The sequence below is a fragment of the Carassius carassius genome, chromosome 16 (assembly GCF_963082965.1).
Source record: "Carassius carassius chromosome 16, fCarCar2.1, whole genome shotgun sequence".
Lineage (NCBI taxonomy): Eukaryota > Metazoa > Chordata > Actinopteri > Cypriniformes > Cyprinidae > Carassius > Carassius carassius.
Window position 1 is genome coordinate 33,988,104 of NC_081770.1, and position 19,872 is coordinate 34,007,975.

Genomic DNA, 19,872 nt, shown 5'->3' on the forward strand with positions numbered 1-19,872 from the left:
TCACTTTCACCAAATTAACTTCCAGTTGGACTGGGCGATATGGCCAAAAATATCAGTCTATATCTATAATTATCACAATAATGTTGAATCTTTATTTCTTTTAAGTTTAAAGCCAGATTTTTGCTACAAAGTGAAAGCTGTAGAAACCAGTCCAATAATTTTCCTTGACAAAATAAATATCTAAATAGAAAAATGTATTTCTTAGTTTCTGCATGTCCTAATGAGTGTTATTGTTTCAAATCAAGAAACAGGTTTGGGTTGCCTGATAAAATTAATAATAATATCAGTTTTGTGTTGTCTTAGAAATGCACATTCAATAGTAGCTTGAGTTAGGATGCAGAGCTGAATCTTTGTTCATTATCTAAATCAGTAACATCTGTAATCTGTAATATCCATAGTTTGAACATAACAAAAAATTAAGTTGGATCATAGCTATGATTTTCAGGTATGGAATTAAAGTTTAAAGTGAGACTGGTTTCACTTTCACTTTACGGGTTTACTGAGAGCTGTCTGTCAGTAGCACTATACTGCATCATTACACAAGCAGACTAACATTAAGAGGACAGTGTGCGTTGTTTTTCATGGGCATAGCCTCTGAACTTTTGATCACCCCTTGAATGTTTAGATAGCACGGTGATAGCACTCCATCTAATGATCGTGACACACGGATAGTGTACCTTGTAGTTTACATTTAGAAAAGTTAGCGCAACGCACCTGTGCATATAACTGTCATCGGACTCCTCCTTTTTATTAGCTTCATCATCCGATCCTTCATCACTGGATGTAAAATAGTCCATTATAACTTCGTTTAGGGCACTGACATTACCAAAATTGAGCAGTTTGAAACGAGCAAGATCATTTAAGTGAGCATCTACTTTAGACTGTGTTGTGTTCTTGTGCTCCGTCATCTCACGATATAAATAAATTAAAAACCGCGTGCCCTCGTTTACACAGGACTGATGGGAAATGTGCCTTTATTATATATGTGACGTGGTTTATAAGAGAAAGACAGTCTGCTTGCTGCAATAAATCACAATTTTTTGCACTAAACAAGTGAATTTTGCCAAGATATTTTCATAGATGATAAACCAGATGTTATAGAAAAATAATTTAATGAAAACCTTATTTTTACAAAAAAAATTTACATTCAACCTATTTTTCGACATCCCAGCCTTACATCCAAAGGGGTTTTCCCAGATCGCGTCACATATGGTAAAATTTATTTAGTTGTTTTTTTTTTTTACTTAAGCATTGGTCTTCCATAGTAGCATACATTTAAATCGTGATAATGTGATGCGGAAAGATGAGGACCCAAGAGCGATAATGCAAAGGAAACTGCTTTAATTGAGTAGCTTATCAAAATAACCAGCCTTCGGTAAAGCCAACAAAAGCAGCCGAGGATCCGGCACCCAAAAGGTAAACACAAAGTCTTTTCTATAATCAGCAACAGAGGGGTCGGGCCGGCACTCGGGCTATGTGCGGAGATTGGTGTCTCGCGGACCTCCTTTCCGCACTCTAGATAATCTCAGGTGGTCGGGTATGGTCACTGTCCAATGTACTCGTCAGCACCAGCAGGGCTGGACAGAGAGCAGAGCAGCAGGTTAATTTAAGACACTGTTAGATCTGACCTGTGACTGAAGTATGAGAGGCAGGGTAGGATCCGACACGACAGGACAAGACAAGACAAGACAGGGCAGGGCAGGGCAGGGCAGGGATGGCTGTGAAGCTGCTGCATGTACAGCAAACGAAATAATCAAACAGAAAGCACACACAGGGAACAAGAAATAGCCAGGATGATTAAGGAAAAGAGAGAACAGGTGTGAATCTATTAGCGAGACAGAGGAGAGATAATGAGGAACAGCTGAAGAGGTGAGTGAGTGTGGCAAAATAACCAGCAGAGGAGGGGGAGGAAGAGAAGGAAAACCGAAACCATGATAAAAACCTAACTATATGGTAAATGATGGCTATGTGTATATTGTAAAACCTCGTTGCACAGTCTTTCTCCTGTTTGGCATTAAACTAGCTTAAATCACTGAGTCAGCTATGTTTCCCTTTCAGTCGGTCACATTCAACTTTACGTCAGAATAGACTGATAAATGGGGTTTCCCCTGACGTCCCAATCACCTTCGAGTGGTAACAAAATTAGCCAATGGTACGCTGAGTACCTTGGTCTGTGGAATTTGCATCGCAAGCTACGGAGCCGAGCACATCTTCTGCTAGGAGTGCTTTTAGAGCAAGTCAAGTCATCTTTATTTATATAGCGCTTTTAAAAATATAGATTGTAACGAAGCAACTAAACACCATTAAATAAGGAAAATAGTGTGTCAATAAAGCAAAAGGGAATTCAGTGATGTCATCACGCAGCTCAGTTCAGTTTAAATATGATCTGTTCAATCAAGTCAAAGAATGCTGGTAAAAAATGGTAATTAAGTGTCCCCAACTAAGCAAGTCAGAGATGACAGCGACATGGAACCAAAACTCCATCGATGACAGAATGGAGAAAAAAACTTGGGACTCAGTTTTGGGGCCAGTTCTCCTCTGACCAGACGAAACCAGCAGTTCAATTCCAGGTTGCAGCAAAGTCAGATGTGCAGAAGAATCATTTGTTTCCTGTGGTCTTGTACCGATGGCCCAACTAGGAGACAAGGTTTTGACTGTGGATCTGTCTCTGGTGCTCATCTAGTTGTCCTGGTCTCCGCTGACATTCAGGGCTATAGAAGTCCTCTAGTGCTCTAGGTGTCTTGACACAGACCGTTTCTTCAGATTGCTTTCAAGGGAGAAGCATATAAGTACAAAGTTCTCCCGTTCGGGTTGGCCCTGTGCTCTGGCTCCTCTCAGGGAGCAAGGTGTCTGTATCCTCAACTACCTCGATGACTGGATGATTCTAGCTCAATCTCGAGTAAAGTTGTGCGAGCACAGGTAGCCAACTTGCTATAACAGCATCAGTCTCATCCCTCATTTTCAGCCGATGAAGTGTGTCTGGTATTCAGGTCAGCCAATTCTCACATTATTTTGAGATCCCAGCCTGGATATGTGCCCAAAGTTTCCACCACTCCTTTTAGAGGTCAGGTGGTGAACTTTGAAAGCACTGCTCCTGGAGGAGGCCGACCCGGCCCTAGTGCTGCTTTGTCCAGTACGTGCGCTCCGCACTTATGTAGACAGAACTCAGTGCTTTAGGACCTCAGACCAGCTCTTTGTTTGTTACGGAGGCCAGCAGAAGGGAAAGGCTTGCTGTGCCATTCCACTCCATGGACTGGATGCATGCGCTATTCCTCTCAGGTGAGTTCCACAGTTCAGAATCCTGGGTTCCTCCAGCACCATTGGTGTCCAGCACTTGTGTGCATGCCCTGCCCCTTTGTTGGACTAGGTGCCTCCATGTGTTGTGATTCCCCTCTTTGGCAATTTGTAAGACCTCCTATGAGCAGGCAACCTGTTAGCATACTTCCAGCTGGAAAATGCTACCTAGTGCATCCTGTGTTAGGTATAGCCCTTCGCTCGGGCTGCCCTCACAACAAGGTGCTTTCACTTATGCAGGTCACTGGAGTTACTAGGGACCCCATTCGTCAGTCTATTCTGACGTAACACAGAGCATGTCTGAAAGGGAACATCTAGGTTATGTATATAACCCCGGCGGGGTCACTTGGCTCGTCTCCTCAGTGAAGACTTGAATGCACGTTGCTCGCACTGCTCCCACACAGCGGGGTGGAGCTTGCGATGCAAATTCCACAGACTAAGGTACTCAGAATACCATTGGCTCATTTTGTAACTACTCGAAGGTGATTGGGCTCTTAGGCAAGACCCCATTCACCAGTCTATTCTGACGTAACATCTTCGTTTCCTCCTTCAGGGAACAAGGGTTACATACGTAACCTAGATTTAAAGCACCTCCTGCTGGCAGAGAATTAATTGGTATTTTCAGTAAGACTATCTGATTTATGCCGCAAACATATTTTGCTTGTTATCAAAAATAATCTACTCAAGATTTACTCAAGATGTTGTTATTGACTGTATTTGGAAGTCTACCGGAGGTTAAGTTAGGGCCATAAAAGTAACGTTTGTTTATGCTACTGCCATTGAAACCATCTATAAGAGATTAGGGCTGGGTGATGCACCATATCATATCGAGATCACAATAAAATTAATGTTGATGATGATATGCTTTTTACATTACAGAGTTCTATGGATTCATTTTACAGGCGTAACTTAAACAAATTATGACAGAAATAGCTTATAACTGTTGTATACTAAAATGTAGGCCTAGTTCACTAAGAAATAGGTAATAATATAATTATTTTTAAGAAATATCATGCAACCAAGATATTTTTTCATCCATGTTTTAATTTATACATTCTTATTTGACAAAAAATAAAATGCAATGTTTTGTTGTAAATGTAATTGTTATATTTTAATTTGATTACATTTTAAATGATGGATTAAATGAATCAATTGATTATTTAAATCTTTTGGTCATATTGCCCAGCCCTACGAGGGAATATTTGCCCTTGTCACTTATTATTTTATATACACACTTCAAAAATGACCCCCTCGAATTACAAAATCTCTTAATATTCACCATACCTCACATACCTGCATCTTTCTTATCTTTGTATTATGACTGTAAGAAAAAACAACAGATACAGCAGTTAAAAGAATTGGTAAATGTTCCTCCATGCTGTATTTATTTTGGGACCTGAATTGTTTGTTTTGTTTTTTTTTCCTCGATGCTTACAAGATTACATTGACATTCTGAGATATGTGATGATGTGGAAAAATTTTGTCCTAAAATAGGTCTGCATTCTTATAATAAGGCTCAGTTCATATAGCATAGTTCAGGCCGCCCATAACTGGCAGTGTGAGCTGCTATTATTTGTCTTCAGTGGAATTTGTATTTGTGACACTCATGTATTTTTGCATCTGTCCTGTGTTCACCCTCACCACCCCCGAAAACATCTCACGTTCTAGATTCACAGCATGCCTTCCATATGAACCGCTTCTCCCTGTGAGTTTTGAAGGGGCTAAATGCATGCCGGACATCTTTAACTTCCACTGACTATTTCAGGCTTTGCTAGAGTAACATTGAAGCTTGTTATTTTTTCTCATTTAGTCACAGCAAGGATTATAAATAGCCCTGTCCTTATGAATCACATGGCATTGTTTTCAAATGTCAACAGAGTAGGATGAGCACAAACACTAAAGATTGGTGTTAGAAATGTTTCAAAAGTTTTAGAGCTGGCAAAATCATCACCTAAAAAAAAAGGAAATATGCTTCCAATTATTTCAATTCTACAGTTTGCACAAAGCATTCATCTTCTAAAGCAGTAAGAGTGGCCCTTGTTTTATTGAATAAATCCGTGTGCGCATTATTAATTTAGTCAGATTGTTTTTTATTGTGACTTACTGTATAATTATGATCATCAATGCTGAAATCCATGTAATGTTTTAAAACTAGTGTTTTGCAGCTGCAATTAGGGCCCTGTGTTTTATTTTATTTTTTAATTACATTTTATTCATCTTTTTAGCAATTTATTTAAAATTCATAATAATTCAAAAGTTACAATAAAATATTTTTATTTTTAAACCTTATACCTTATGAACTAACTTTTTCATAGTTTCTATCTTGTCTCTTAATTTTTCTGGATTTATAATTTAATACAATTTATTGTCATGTGATAATCAAATTAAGGCATGTAAATAATGCAGTGTATTTAATATTTTACAATGTAATGAAATCAATAGATAAAGTTAAAATATGAATTAAATGTGTGATACTCCTTAAAAATAAAGTTTTAATATGTTATTATTATATATAGAAGTGCAAAAGTATATATTTCTGTTATAATTTCTTCAAGATGAACCAGACCTTCATTTTGGTGAGTTGTAGTGAGGACCATTGAGATTCTGTGTGTATCTGACAATAGTTTAATCAAATGAAATGATGAAATGCTGGTGAAGTGACTCAGAGCAGCTCTGGAGATGAAGTTTGGGTGTTCATTTAGTGAGACAGCAGACACGAAAAACATTACAAACATCAAGCATACTTGAGTATGTGAAGTAAACGAAAAATGTGCCGCTCATACACTGAGAAATACAGAACATGCAGACTTTAAATTTAAATAGCAGTCTTTTTACTTATGATTAAAATTCACCAAATTCTGTGATTCTGTCCACGTTTTCTCCATTGCATAAATTAGCTTTCAGTTAATCAGAGAGATCTATTTAAAATGATCCACTCTAATCTTCCTAATACCTCATTCATGATGTCCTTCCATAGGTTTTATTCCCTGTTGAGCTGGTCTTTAATTGTTTACAAGTACTTGTCCATCTATCTGTTTTTTTCTGCATTAACATATTCTAATATTGTATCTTCTGCCATGGCATAATATCTGTCTGTGGCTGTCTTAACTGACAACATTGTAGTACCTGACCAATTAATACTAGCATTTACCTATTCTATTCTTTTCTATTCTATTCCATTTGTTTTGGTCTAATTGTTATTATTTATTTGTTTTTTACTGTATTAGACTAACAGAGATTTGTCACAGCACTTGTGTACAGTCGTGGCCAAAAGTTTTGAGAATTACATAAATATTAGTTTTCAATAAGTTTGCTGCTAAACTGCTTTCAGATCTTAGTTTCAGTTATTTCTGTGATGTACTGAAATATAATTACAAGCACTTCATACGTTTCAAAGGCTTTTATCGACAATTACATGACATTTATGCAAAGAGTCAGTATTTGCAGTGTTGGCCCTTCTTTTTCAAGACCTCTGCAATTCGACTGGTTATGCTCTCAATCAACTTCTGGGCCAAACCCTGACTGATAGCAACCCATTCTTTCATAATCACTTCTTGGAGTTTGCCAGAATTAGTGGGTTTTTGTTTGTCCACCCGAAATTTCAACATTCTGGTCCCCGAGCCACTTAGTTATCACTTTTGACTTATGGCACGGTGCTCCATCGTGCTGGAAAATGCATTGTTCTTCATCGAACTGTTGTTGGATTGTTGGAAGAAGTTGCTGTTGGAGGGTGTTTTGGTACCATTCTTTATTCATGGCTGTGTTTTTGGGCAGAATTGTGAGTGAGCCCACTCCCTTGGATGAGAAGCAACCCCACACATGAATGGTGTCAGGATGCTTTACTGTTGGCATGACACAGGACTGATGGTAGCGCTCACCTTTTCTTCTCCGGACAAGCCTTTTTCCAGATGCCCCAAACAATCGGAAAGGGGCTTCATTGGAGAATATGACTTTGCCCCAGTCCTCAGCAGTCCATTCACTATGCTTTCTGCAGAAGATCAATCTGTCCCTGATGTTTTTTTTGGAGAGAAGTGGCTTCTTTGCTGCCCTTCTTGACACCAGGCCATCTTCCAAAAGTCTTCGCCTCACTGTGCGTGCAGATGCGCTCACACCTGCCTGCTGCCATTCCTGAGCAAGCTCTGCACTGGTGGCACTCCGATCCCGCAGCTGAATCCTCTTTAGGAGACCATCCTGGCGCTTGCTGGACTTTCTTGGACACCCTGAAGCCTTCTTTACAAGAATTGAACCTCTTTCCTTGAAGTTCTTGATGATCCTATAAATTGTTGATTTAGGTGCAATCTTAGTAGCCACAATATCCTTGCCTGTGAAGCCATTTTTATGCAACGCAATGATGGCTGCACGCGTTTCTTTGCAGGTCACCATGGTTAACAATGGAAGAACAATGATTTCAAGCATCACCTTCCTTTTAACATGTCAAGTCTGCCATTCTAACCCAATCAGCCTGACATAATGATCTCCAGCCTTGTGCTCGTCAACATTCTCACCTGAGTTAACAAGACGATTACTGAAATGATCTCAGCAGGTCCTTTAATGCAGCAATGAAATGCAGTGGAAAGGTTTTTTTGGGATTAAGTTCATTTTCATGGCAAAGAAGGACTATGCAATTCATCTGATCACTCTTCATAACATTCTGGAGTATATGCAAATTGCTATTATAAAAACTTAAGCAGCAACTTTTCCAATTTCCAATATTTATGTAATTCTTAAAACTTTTGGCCACGACTGTACTTTTGCTCTCTTGTTGCTATGATTGCTTCTATTGTCCTCATTTGTAAGTTGCTTTGGATAAAAACATCTGCTAAATGACTAAATGTAAAGGAAAATGTAAATTATTTATAAATGTTTCCTTTTAAACATTTATAAATTAAAAATAATTGTTGGCTTACTTAACACCCTGGCTCCAGTCTTTGTGGGTGTCACAGATCAGATGCTTCTTTTTAAAAGAAAACTTTTTTGAAACCAGTCAGAATATAGAAAAACGTATAACCTAATTATGTGTAATATGAAAGGCCGTGCTGAGCAGATGCCTGAAAGAAACTCTGTAGCCTGCAGATCAGACCGGGTGTGCAGCACAAGTCTTCTCAAGGCTCCTGATGTGGATCTGAGAAGACTATTAAACAGAGCTCTTCCCGAATTGGCTCATTAGCATCATTGCAGTTTTCATTCATGAGCTCGAGTTGCTAAGCTGACATCACTGAGGATGCATCATAGAACTAAAAATGAGCTTTAGCACAGATGCATGATGGGTTATTCAGCCCTTCCCACAAGCTGCTATTCTGTCCTTCCCACACATGTGCATCCGACTGAACTTCTTTATTAATCATACCACATATACTGGTCAAATGTTTGATCTTCTTCATTATATTAGTGTTCTGAAGTTATAGTCCATGCATTCTATACATTTTGACCTTCTCTTTACCCAAACTAGTTTTGTCATAAGTTCAGGTACCAGTGTGTCAATGCATGGGCCTGAAGTTGAAACTTGAATTTGGATTGGTACGGAATAATTATTGGACTTGACAGAATGTACAGAATGCAATCAATCATTCAAAAGAGGAGTGCTAAAATAATATTTACTATTCATATTTTGGTAATGAATTGTCGTCAGTAATTGTGTGTTGGTTTGTCATAAAATTGCATGAATGTGGCTTTTGACTTTAAAAACAACTACCAATTTAAAGTGCTTGAATGCACAAGAAGCAAAAAATTACACATTGTTATTAATGTAAAATCTATATTTATTGAAACAATAATTTAGTCCTTAATCTGGAATAAATTTTTTGAGTCATAATTTGCAATTCATATGAACTAAATCAATGTAAAAAACATTGTTGGATGTTTTGGACATTTTTCTTTGTTGGATTCTTAGCATGCACAAGTTCTAAGTAATGTTGATGTTGTAGGTGTGGTGCTGGTGTGTTTTGAGGGTGACTCTGATGGCTACATCAATCTGGTGGCATATCCATACGAAGAGAGCGAGGGGCTGGACCATGAAGAGCTGTCGGAAAGAGATCAGCCTCGCCGAAAACACTCTCGCCGTAGCCTCTACCGCTCCAGCAGTGAGCAAAAAGAGGACAGACCAGCTCACGATGGCGACAGCAATGACAAGTGAGTGAATGCTGCTCCGTATTCTGGTGATTAGTGTAACAGAATCCACTGCTGATGACAAGATGGAATAATTTTCTTAGCTACTGTCAATCTGTATGAAATAGATAACCATACTGAAGATCCTTGGATCAAGAAATTGTTGTCATTTGCTCTGCTATTAAAACACAATTATCAACCTTAGCAAAGAAATGGAAAATTTCTGACCAGAAAAAAATTTGTCACAGGGTACCCCTCAGCACCTTTACATTTTATCATACAGTATATGGGGAAGAATATACTGTTTTAACAAAAATTGTTAAGCTTTGCTTATTTGCAAATTTTCTTCTACTTTACATTACGCTGTCTGATTTACGTTACGTTGTCTAAGATTACTAGTGGTATGCCTCAAGGCTCAGTTTTGGGCCCTCTTCTGATTATTATTTATCTATTGCCTTTAGGGCAAATCTTCCATAAATTTGGTACATTGTTATGCTGATTGCACCCAGCTATAGATCATTAAACATTGTTTTACTACTTATTTTCATTGCATTTTCTGATTTAATTGTTGGATACAGTTGCAAACAGTGTTACATTAAATTACTCTTATAAGTTTTATTAATAATATTGAATATATATATAATTTTTAGTCTTAGTCATTTTATTGTTTTTTGTGACTTTTAGTTTGTTTATATATATATATATATATATATATATATGGCAAAACATATGGCAAAAAATATGGCAAAACAAATATTCAGAGAATTTGTTTTTCCAAACACATTAATTCTGAATCAGTATCAAGCTGAGCTCAGATTATATATTCTTTGGATCTAATGGCTAAGCAGTGAGAAGTTACTGAAATTGAACTGTGATAATAACAAAAATAGTGCTTCATAACAAGTACATCTGTCTGAATCAAACTTGTGTATTTGCCAAACATTCCCATATAAAATACATTTATTTTAAGGGTTTCACAATAACAAAACATTCTCAACAGGCACAGTTGCACTGCAATGTTGGTTATTACTGTGTCTGTGTAGTCTGCAGGAGTTGAAGAGTCCTCGTCTGGACCTACAGATGCATTCAGATGTGCCCTTCCAGATGTTGGACAGCAACAGCGGCCTGAGTTCAGAGAAGATCAGCCACAACCCCTGGAGTCTGCGCTGCCACAAACAACAGCTCAGCCGCATGCGCTCTGACTCCAAAGACAGAAAACTCTACAGTATCCTGCTCTAAAACAGCACAGTTTATACATAAACAGTGTATAGTTGAAGGAGAAATTCAGTTTTACTTTCTGGAAAGCAGCCAGCTATATTATATAGCTTGAAACTGCTTGCAAAATTGTATTTATACTTGACTCAATAGTCTTATTTTCAGATAAAATGTATTTAATAAATTTTGCCTGGTTCATAAAATGGGAGAGAGGTCCCCACTTCAATATAAAGTCACTTGAAAACAAAAAACACAAGTTATGGTTGAAATGAGGACCAAATCCTAGAAGTTATTCAGTCTCATGTTAACCTTAACTCCATGCATCAACATTAAAAATCATGCATGATGTAAATCTGTTTACAATTAGCAGGCACTCTTCTGCTTTCATGGTTCTGTGAGTCATATGTCATCAGGTCTTGCATTTCCCAGAAAATGCAGTTGAGCCTAAAAATAATGAAATAGAGTTGTGGGGTGTTTCTCAAAAGCATTGTAACATCTGATTAAATATGATGAAGCACGTATATATTAAAATATGTAATTCACAGGAACAGGAAGCAGTTTTTAGGACTCTAACTGGAATTTCTCCAAAATCCTCATTAATCATAAATGATTTAGTTTGCTTTTCAAAAGAGAGAACTCTTTGTTTCTATGAAAGGCTTTGGCTAGAAATCATCGACAGGCAGATTATAATAACATTGTCAAGCTTGTCAAAGTTAATGGTCTTATGGTAAACACACACTCTTCTTTTCGATGGCTTTGTCCAGTAATACAAGTGAATGTCCATCCTATGAGATTATTAGGAATACCACAGAGGACCTTTCGTTGTCTGTGATTTTAACTCAGATTAATGTTTCACAGACTAATTACAAATGTTTTTGTTATTTGTTAAATATGGGATAATTAAATCTTCAGCTATCATTTAGCATCCCTTTATAAAAAATAAAGCTGTAAGTGTAATTACTTCAAAAACAGCACTATTATCACCGTTCTAACACAGGCAATTCCAGGTAATCGGAATTGAGTATTCAGACAGACATTGATGTAAATACATAAAAAAATAAAAATAAATTCTTTGTGCATGTATGTTTCCTCTGTTGTCTATGATTCTTGACCATAAACCTCCACCAGAATTTCTGCTGTTGGAGAACGTAGTCCATCATTTCGTCTACCCCTGCATCCTGGACTTGAAGATGGGCACCCGGCAGCACGGTGACGACGCGTCAGAGGAGAAAGCTGCCCGGCAGATGAAGAAGTGTGAGCAGAGCACATCTGCCACATTAGGAGTGCGTGTGTGTGGCATGCAGGTGTGTATGGCTTTAACCCAAGACGCTTAGTGGAGCAACTGCAATGACTGGTGGTTTTACACTCTTACAGTTAAAGGGAATCATGAACTGCCTTTTTGTATTGTTCTTTGAGGTCCATTTATAATGTCATCAAGATTTTTTTATCAAAAAACACAACTTAGAAGTAATAGGCAATTTTCTGTCCTGTTTTGACCCCCTCATCAGAACGCTTTGTTTGAATAGGCGTGGACAGAGTATAACACATTACTGTATTCTAATTTCTTTTCCTGATAACTCAGTCATTTAATGCATTACTTTTTAAATTTACATAAGTTGATTACAGTTACTAATGTCAACAAAATTACATGACTTATGTTACAAATGCAGTGTTAAAATATGAAGTAAAAATCATGTTCTTTGAGCCAGTATGCCCTTTAATAAATCACCAGAAAATGCAAGCTAAAATGCAGACGAGGCCTACAAAATTTAGATGCAGTGAAAGGTTGCCATTTATCATATTTCAAATGTTGCACTCGATTACACATATTTTAATCTGCCATTATAGTTGGGTAAAAGTTGAACTAGTAAATGTGTGCATGTTTGTCACAATAACACTGATATAAGTAAGAATAAATGACTGAATGATATCAGACTGCATTTAGTAAAAACTGTTTTTAGACTAACATGAAAAAATTGCGTTCTGAAACATGCAGGTTGTTTTTATAGTACAATGACCTCAAAATGTCAGTTCATGACCCCTTTAAAGGTTCTTCATTGGCATCCATAAATAACTTTAACCATCCATAGAATCTTTCCATTGTATTGTACAAAAGACCCTTTTTAGTGGGGAAAAAAGGCTCTTTAGATTTAACATTTTCTTCACATTTAGAAAAAAAGGGGGGTTATTTAAAAAAAAAAATGCTCTGAAACCTTCTGTTGAGAGTCCGAAATGGTATATTTATGGCATTGTTGCCACAACTCCTTTTGGAAGCTGTATTTTTAAGAGTATAGTTGGTTAACCTCGGCCTGTTGTAGGTGGCCCAAGTTGGAAAACTAAAATAGGACAGGAATCCCTTACATTGACATGAAAACTAATTTTAGGGTAGTCATTTGTATTTTTTGTTCTTGAAACAAGAAGAACAATAAAACTATTTTTATTTATTCATTTATTAACTTTCATTAAGTTGATTTTTTTTAGCCCACTGACAGATGTTTGCTCACGTAATAGACAGCATTTATGATCTTTGTCATAGCACTAGTTGATGCAACATAATCAATGACAAAAATATGGTTGTGTTTGGAGATAACAAGAGATTTGAAGCCAACAATTAATATTTGACTTTTATCAGCACTAAGTGTAATAAAGCAGGTGAGTTAGTGTACACAAACAGACGGATAAATTACAAATACTATAAGTGTCCATAATAAAGAAAGGGAAAGAATAAAGAGGCCGTGACAGGTTTTTTTTATTTTTTATTGCTAGAACCCATTTCTCAATACTTTGGCCACTTTTCAAAGCTCTTCACACAAAGTGAGCTCAACAGCATGTATGTGGCAAAACTGTGGATCATTTATCACTGCTTTGGCATTCAGTGGCCACATCTATTAAATTGCATGATTTTTTTTTCTCATTTAGACACAAACACTGCCTGAACTCGATAAAGCTACAACCCAGTTGGCACTTTATATTAACATATTGAAATATATACCAAATATAAAGCCTTTCAGTTTCATTACCATCTTTACAAGACGGGAACTTTTAAATAATTTTATACTTTATTGTAAATATGGATGTAACTTATATTTGCAGTTAATTCTAAACTGCAGAGAGCTGTCATTCTTGTTTTGTAAAGAACTCTTACAAAAGAAAATGTTCTGTAATGCCACAGTGTTGCTAGTGTTTCTTAGGTCCTTGTTTTATGAGTGACAGAGTGTGTTTGTTAGGTGACAGCCTCTGCTAGTGAGGCATCTACGAAGTGTTTTGGTAGATTTAGTGCATTTTGGATGTGAAATTAACTGCTGTGCCAAGCTGAAAAAGTGAAAAAAGTACTGATAAATGTGTCTTAGCAACTGTTAAAAAAACTGTAATAACTAAATGTCACGTGGAGTAACCACCAAGTAAAAAGTAATAACTTTTTATTTTATTACTTTTCTTTTACACAGTTTGTTTAGGGAGCAGTTCACACTATTAACTAGTCTTCTCACAAGCTGTATGCAAGCCTGCAGGTGCAATGAAAACACATCGACTGATACCGATATATAGACCTGTAAAGGAATGGAAGAACATTTCTTCAGTCTTTTTCAAAATTGAGGTGTGAGCAATAGGGACTAAAGCAGGGTGAGTTCATTTCTGTCCATAGATGGATCAAAGCTTGTCTGAGTGAAGACCGCTTGGAAGGGGGATTCTTTTTGCACTCTCTTCTTGATAACATTTTTGTTATTTTTTTGTCAGAAGTTACATTGAGTAGCCTCAGTGGCTGAAAGAAAGGTTCAAAGAAAATCAGGTCTTGACGAATTTAACAGGCGCTTTATTTCCTCTAAATAACAACCCACATTGGCCGTCTTTCCTCACATGTTGTTCATGTGTTTTCCCAATCATTCAAGCCCCCTGTGTCTCCTGTGTTTGCTCTGCAGGTCTACCAGATGGACACCGGTCACTATTTATGCAGGAACAAGTACTATGGCCGCAGTCTTTCTATCGAGGGATTTCGACACGCACTCTTTCAGTTCATGCACAACGGGACGCAGCTGCGCAAAGACCTTTTCGAGCCCATCCTGAGCAAACTTTGCAGCCTGAAGGCTGTGCTGGAGCGCCAGGCCTCGTACCGCTTCTACTCCAGCTCGCTGCTCATCATCTACGAGGGCAAGGACCCCGAGTCTGTGGACGCTGGCTGTCAGAGAGCCTCGGAGCCGGAGAAGCTGGGCTGTGTGGAGAACCCTCCGGCCTCGGAGCCCTGTACACCTCGGCAGACGCTGAGCGTGGATGTGCGCATGATCGACTTCGCCCACAGCACCTTCAAAGGCTTCCGGGATGACCAAACCATCCACGACGGACCTGACCGCGGATACGTGCTCGGACTGGAGAGCCTCATCGACATTTTGCAGGAAATCCGCAATGAGAACCAGTAGTTCCACCCTGCAGCTTTTCATAGAGAGACATGTCATGTTTGTAAAGATTGCACATTGACACAATTGTGTGTTTGAACCGTGAGGGATTGGTGTACACAAGAAATGGAGGTGACCTCTACCTATGAAGGTTCTTGTCTCTGCTGCCAGAGAAGAAATGGCTCCTAGCCTCCCCTCAATAGAAGATGGTTTCAGTTTGTTTGTCCCATGGATTCATCGCCACCATGTGGCCCGCTGAAGCACTGCAGGAATGAACCATGACCTCAGGCCATGTCCGCTGTCGGGGTCTCTCTTAGAGTGTGGCATTGCTAAAGAGAGAGAAAGCATGTCTCTGTGTGTGTGTGTGTGTGTGTGTGTACGTGTGAGAATCCAGAAAAATCCAGGTCACCCCAAAAAAGAACCTTTAAAATTGTGACATTATTTTCATGACAAATTTAGCCTGAAAGCATTTCTCCCCCAAATTCTTCTCATTATAATTCATAACATTTTTATCCAAACACACATTATTCCATTAGGAACTGTACTTTGCCATTAACATGCTGTATCATTATGTGTTCACATCATACTGTACTAATGAGAATGACAGGGAAGATATGCTTTGTTATAAAAATAATGTCACCATGCAAAAAAAAAAGAAAAGAATCTTAATGGTTTTAAAAAATATCTTCACGCAATGTTGTTTTTTCTTGTGATTTTTTATTTTTTGGGTGAGGGAGAGTGAAATATGTTCTCTGTATAAACACTCAGTATTTCTCCAAGAGTTTAAAGGGGAGTAAATTCAGCTCAGAGCAGTTGGTCAAAGCTTTACTGTAGGAGTCGGGGCATTTAAAGGAGATTTAAACCACTCGTCTTTGATGACAAGAGGATGAAACTGGCCTTAAGGCAATAGTTGAATTCACAGCTTAGCTATGCGAGCCTATTTAACCGGTCAGAGGATGCTTTTTTATTTCATTGTTATTATATGTTGGGCTTTTGGGTAGCTGTCTTACTCTGTGCGTTTGAAGCAGTCATTACATGTTAAGAGTTTGGACATTTTTGTTGATCCCCCCTCTGTGATTTATCAGTCGTAGGGGTTTTGGTGGGATTGTTTATTTGTAGTCTTGAATTTAGATTACCCTTGTGTTACAAAGTCTTTCCCTGTCAGTAAGCCTCACTGTAAAAATAATAATAATAATAATTTTCTTAATCTGTCAAAATATTTAAACATCTTCAAAACAAATCCTGAAAACCATAATTGTGTAAGGTATTAACACTTGTTTAAAGATTAGATTTTTATCTTGATTTAGGCAAAAAAAAGAGAGAGAGGGAGATTATTTTTTTATAAACAAGTCTTAATATTTTCAACAATTTCTCTTTTTCTTTTTTTTTTCTTTTTTGTTGAAAAACAACATAAACCGACTAATTAAGAAGCTTATTTTAGATAGTGCTCACTAACATCTGCACTGTAAATTATTATGAACACATTACAAGAGCATGATTTTTATTTTTGTTTCTTTTTTTTCAGACTTATTTAGAAGTGTTGTCTTTTAATTACACGTACTGTACACTCTGAGGGGAAAAAAGTTACAAATGCTGACACTGGGACAGTACCCTTTCAGATGTACACCTTTGTGCTTTACTTGCCCATAAAAGGTCCCTTTTAGTACCTTGAATATACAGATTTGTAACCTAAAGTGTACAAATTATTATATAAATTAAATAAATATTAGTGCTTTTTGAAAGCATACTGCCACAGTGACAGCTTTTGTACCTTTCTTTCTGAGAGCAGTGACATTCTGCCCACCATCAGCAAATGTAGCAAGATTGGTTTCTAGGTTTGTCCTTGTGAGTCCCATCAGCAGTCGAGTGGAGATCGTCTCCTCATCATGACACCTTCAGCATGGTCTCTGTCTAGATGAAGCATTTATTGCACTATGGTGTCATCCTTTTACTGAAAATGGACACTTTTTTCATTCTCTGGGAAACAGACATCGTATCTGCTTGTGGTAGCAGTCGAGCAAATATATAAACTTCATTCATTCGTCTTGTCCTAAATTTATTGACGTTGATCATGTGTATAAATAATAAATCATCATTATAAAACATGGCATCTATGCGGAGTTGTGCCGTAGGGATGTGTCTGTATTTAGACGTGTGATTTTGGTCAATAGCCATAACCTGGACACCCAGGAGTGTTTGTTTAACAGCTGTTTAACAAAGTCATCATTTCTGTAACCGCTGAAGGGAAATGTTTGAAGAACAAATGCCACATGTACTGTGTTCCCTCACAATAAATAATGAGCAATGTTCTCAAGTTACATTTAAGAAAACGTAATTCCTAACATGTTGGCGTCGTTGATTAAAGTGTAGCTGGTTTGTGTAATTAAACCTTTCTTTCGTGTCAACACATAAGAGAGGAACACGGATTCATAGATTTGGCATAAAAAGAAATAGAAAGATCCTATTATCTTTATTGTTGTTGCATGGATAGGTATTTTTTTAAGAAAAAAAAAATATGACAACTGCGAATGTGAGCTATAAATTGTTTATTAAAGAAATGTTGTCTTGTCTCTTTATTATTTTGTTGTTTTGATTTTTAATCTAGTTAGTTACATGATGTATCAATTAATTAATCTAATTAATAGCAAAATAAGTTTGACTGAAAACAAAAAAAGATTATTTAAAGCTATTTTTGTGTTAAATTAGAAAGTATCAAGTAGACTTTACAAATTATAGCTTTCGAAATAAATATTTTACTTGATTCTACATTATAATTTATTACACATAAACTTCTCGGCTGCAATAGCCTAACATAAACTATGGACAATAAAAGATAATTTTAGAAATGTATCAGTATTTTTTGTTCATACAATGAAAGTCATTAACCAAAACAGCTTAGTTACCGACACTCTTCCAAATACCTTCTTTTATAAACCACAAAAGAAAGGTTTGAAACGACATGAGGGTAAGTAAATTATGATGGAATTTTTTATTTTTTGGGGGGGAGGTGGGGACTATCCCTTTAATGTTTTCATTTTAGATTTAGGATGATGTACAGGTCTGGGGTCGGGGCCAGTTAACTGCATCAAAACATTTTTAATTCCTTTTTTCCATAACTAATTAAGTTAACACCAAATTTTAATACAAAGTTCTGTCATGAAACTCTAGAGAGCTCAAACTCAATCTGACATAATGATATCATTATTCACAGGTTGCAGCTGTTGTAAAACAACAGTCACTGAGCAATGTGCTCTACAAAATTGGTAAAACTAAAAATAAAATATAAAAAAACACTTATCAAAACAATAAAACTTCACACAACGAAGTTTTACAGAGTGTGCCATGTGCATTACCGTGCTAAACTTTCTGAGAGTCATCATGACAGAATAGGATTTCTGTGTACTGCACAAAATTACAATTTAAAAAAATAAAAGAAAGATTTTAGGTCCCTCAACTTACCTGCCAAGACTTAAAGAATTTCTCATTATGTACTAGAGAATTTAACTGAACAACTTATTCAATTCAACAATGTAAAATAACCAAGACCTGATATTAATGAAAACCACTAGGACAAATGCAATATGCATTTCCTGAGGGACAGAAAAAAAACTATAAAACAAATGATAAAAATAAAGCAGCTCCAGTATTTTGGAGAAATGCCCCCTTAACAACAATGTGTTTTACTGTTAAACTGTAATATGTTTAGCTAATAGTTCAGCATGTGCAGCATGATGATGCAGTCAGTCAGTGTGTCATTTAGAGAAATATAAATGAAGAGTTCATTTGCAAAAACTCAGTTTTTAACAGTTCTCAGAAACCATGTTTTTTCATTGTGCATTCCAGTTAATCTCAGTCAAACTGTTATATTGATTAGGTTAAAACAACTAAAAAAAACAGTTAACACAATAAACACATGATAAAAATTAAAAACGGAGTAATCTGTTTTTAAAAATTAACTCTTCAAATATATATAAATATTAAAATAATTTAAAATAATTAATGTAAATATAAATTCAGCACAAAGAGGCCATTGTATACCACAACTGGGGCAGATTTAGTGTATTACTGAAAGAGAGTGATTCCAGATCCATCTTTGAATCATGTTTGAAACAGCAGATAACACTGAACTCCTCAGAGGCCATGTTTGTGATTAAGCAGCGGCGTTATGTCACATCAGCTTCAGATGAACTACAGCCAACAGCAAGAGAGGTCAGGAAACTAACAGTCATCCTGCTACGATGAATGAACAGCAAACACACACTGGCAGGTATCGAAGAGCAATTCTCAGAATGAGAAAAACAACACCTGTCCCTCTTCCATTAGTTAGGGTCAGATTTAATTACTCTATCACTAGGAAGAAATTTAAGTGTCAGAGACACAAGTAATGTAAGAGCAGGCTTCATTTTACATCGCTTTTTTTCAAGATGTGTTTTATATGTTCAGATTTCCAATGTTCCTGTTAATATTCTCATTTAGACACATGGTTTGAAAGTGCCTTTTTGTTTATTCAGTAACCCACAATCATTTGTGTGTTGTATGTCTTTACAAATAAGGTTTTTATTTTGAAGCACATACTGTATAAAGTATTTTTGTTTGGGTTTATTTTAGCATTAGTTTCTCATCCTCACTGATCTGTGATGCTTAACATTACTTCAAGTCCACTCCTTCAAACACATAATTTTAAATGTCCAAATCATGCTCTGACTGATCAAGACATGCATTACAGTTTTTTACAGACGCTAGGACACATTTCCCAATACTTATGTCACTTTTGCTAAACTCTTCACACAGTGAGCACAACAGAAGTCTATGTGGGCTAAACTGAGGATCAATCATTGCTTTGGCACAAAATGCATTCAATGAATACATC

General features: G+C 36.9%; 1 protein-coding gene across 4 annotated transcripts in view; it reads left to right on the forward strand.

Moving 5' to 3' along the window:
* The window catches only part of ip6k1 (inositol hexakisphosphate kinase 1), a 39,797-nt gene extending 24,374 nt beyond the window's left edge, over window positions 1-15,423 (forward strand). For all 4 annotated transcript variants that reach the window (XM_059569931.1, XM_059569933.1, XM_059569934.1 and 1 more), the window contains exons 3-6: window positions 9,219-9,423; window positions 10,443-10,624; window positions 11,743-11,918; window positions 14,532-15,423. In XM_059569931.1, coding sequence (XP_059425914.1) covers window positions 9,219-9,423; window positions 10,443-10,624; window positions 11,743-11,918; window positions 14,532-15,026 — 1,058 coding nt within the window. In that variant the 3' untranslated portion in view covers window positions 15,027-15,423. The remainder of the gene's footprint in view (window positions 1-9,218; window positions 9,424-10,442; window positions 10,625-11,742; window positions 11,919-14,531) is intronic.
* Window positions 15,424-19,872: the final 4,449 nt, after the last annotated feature.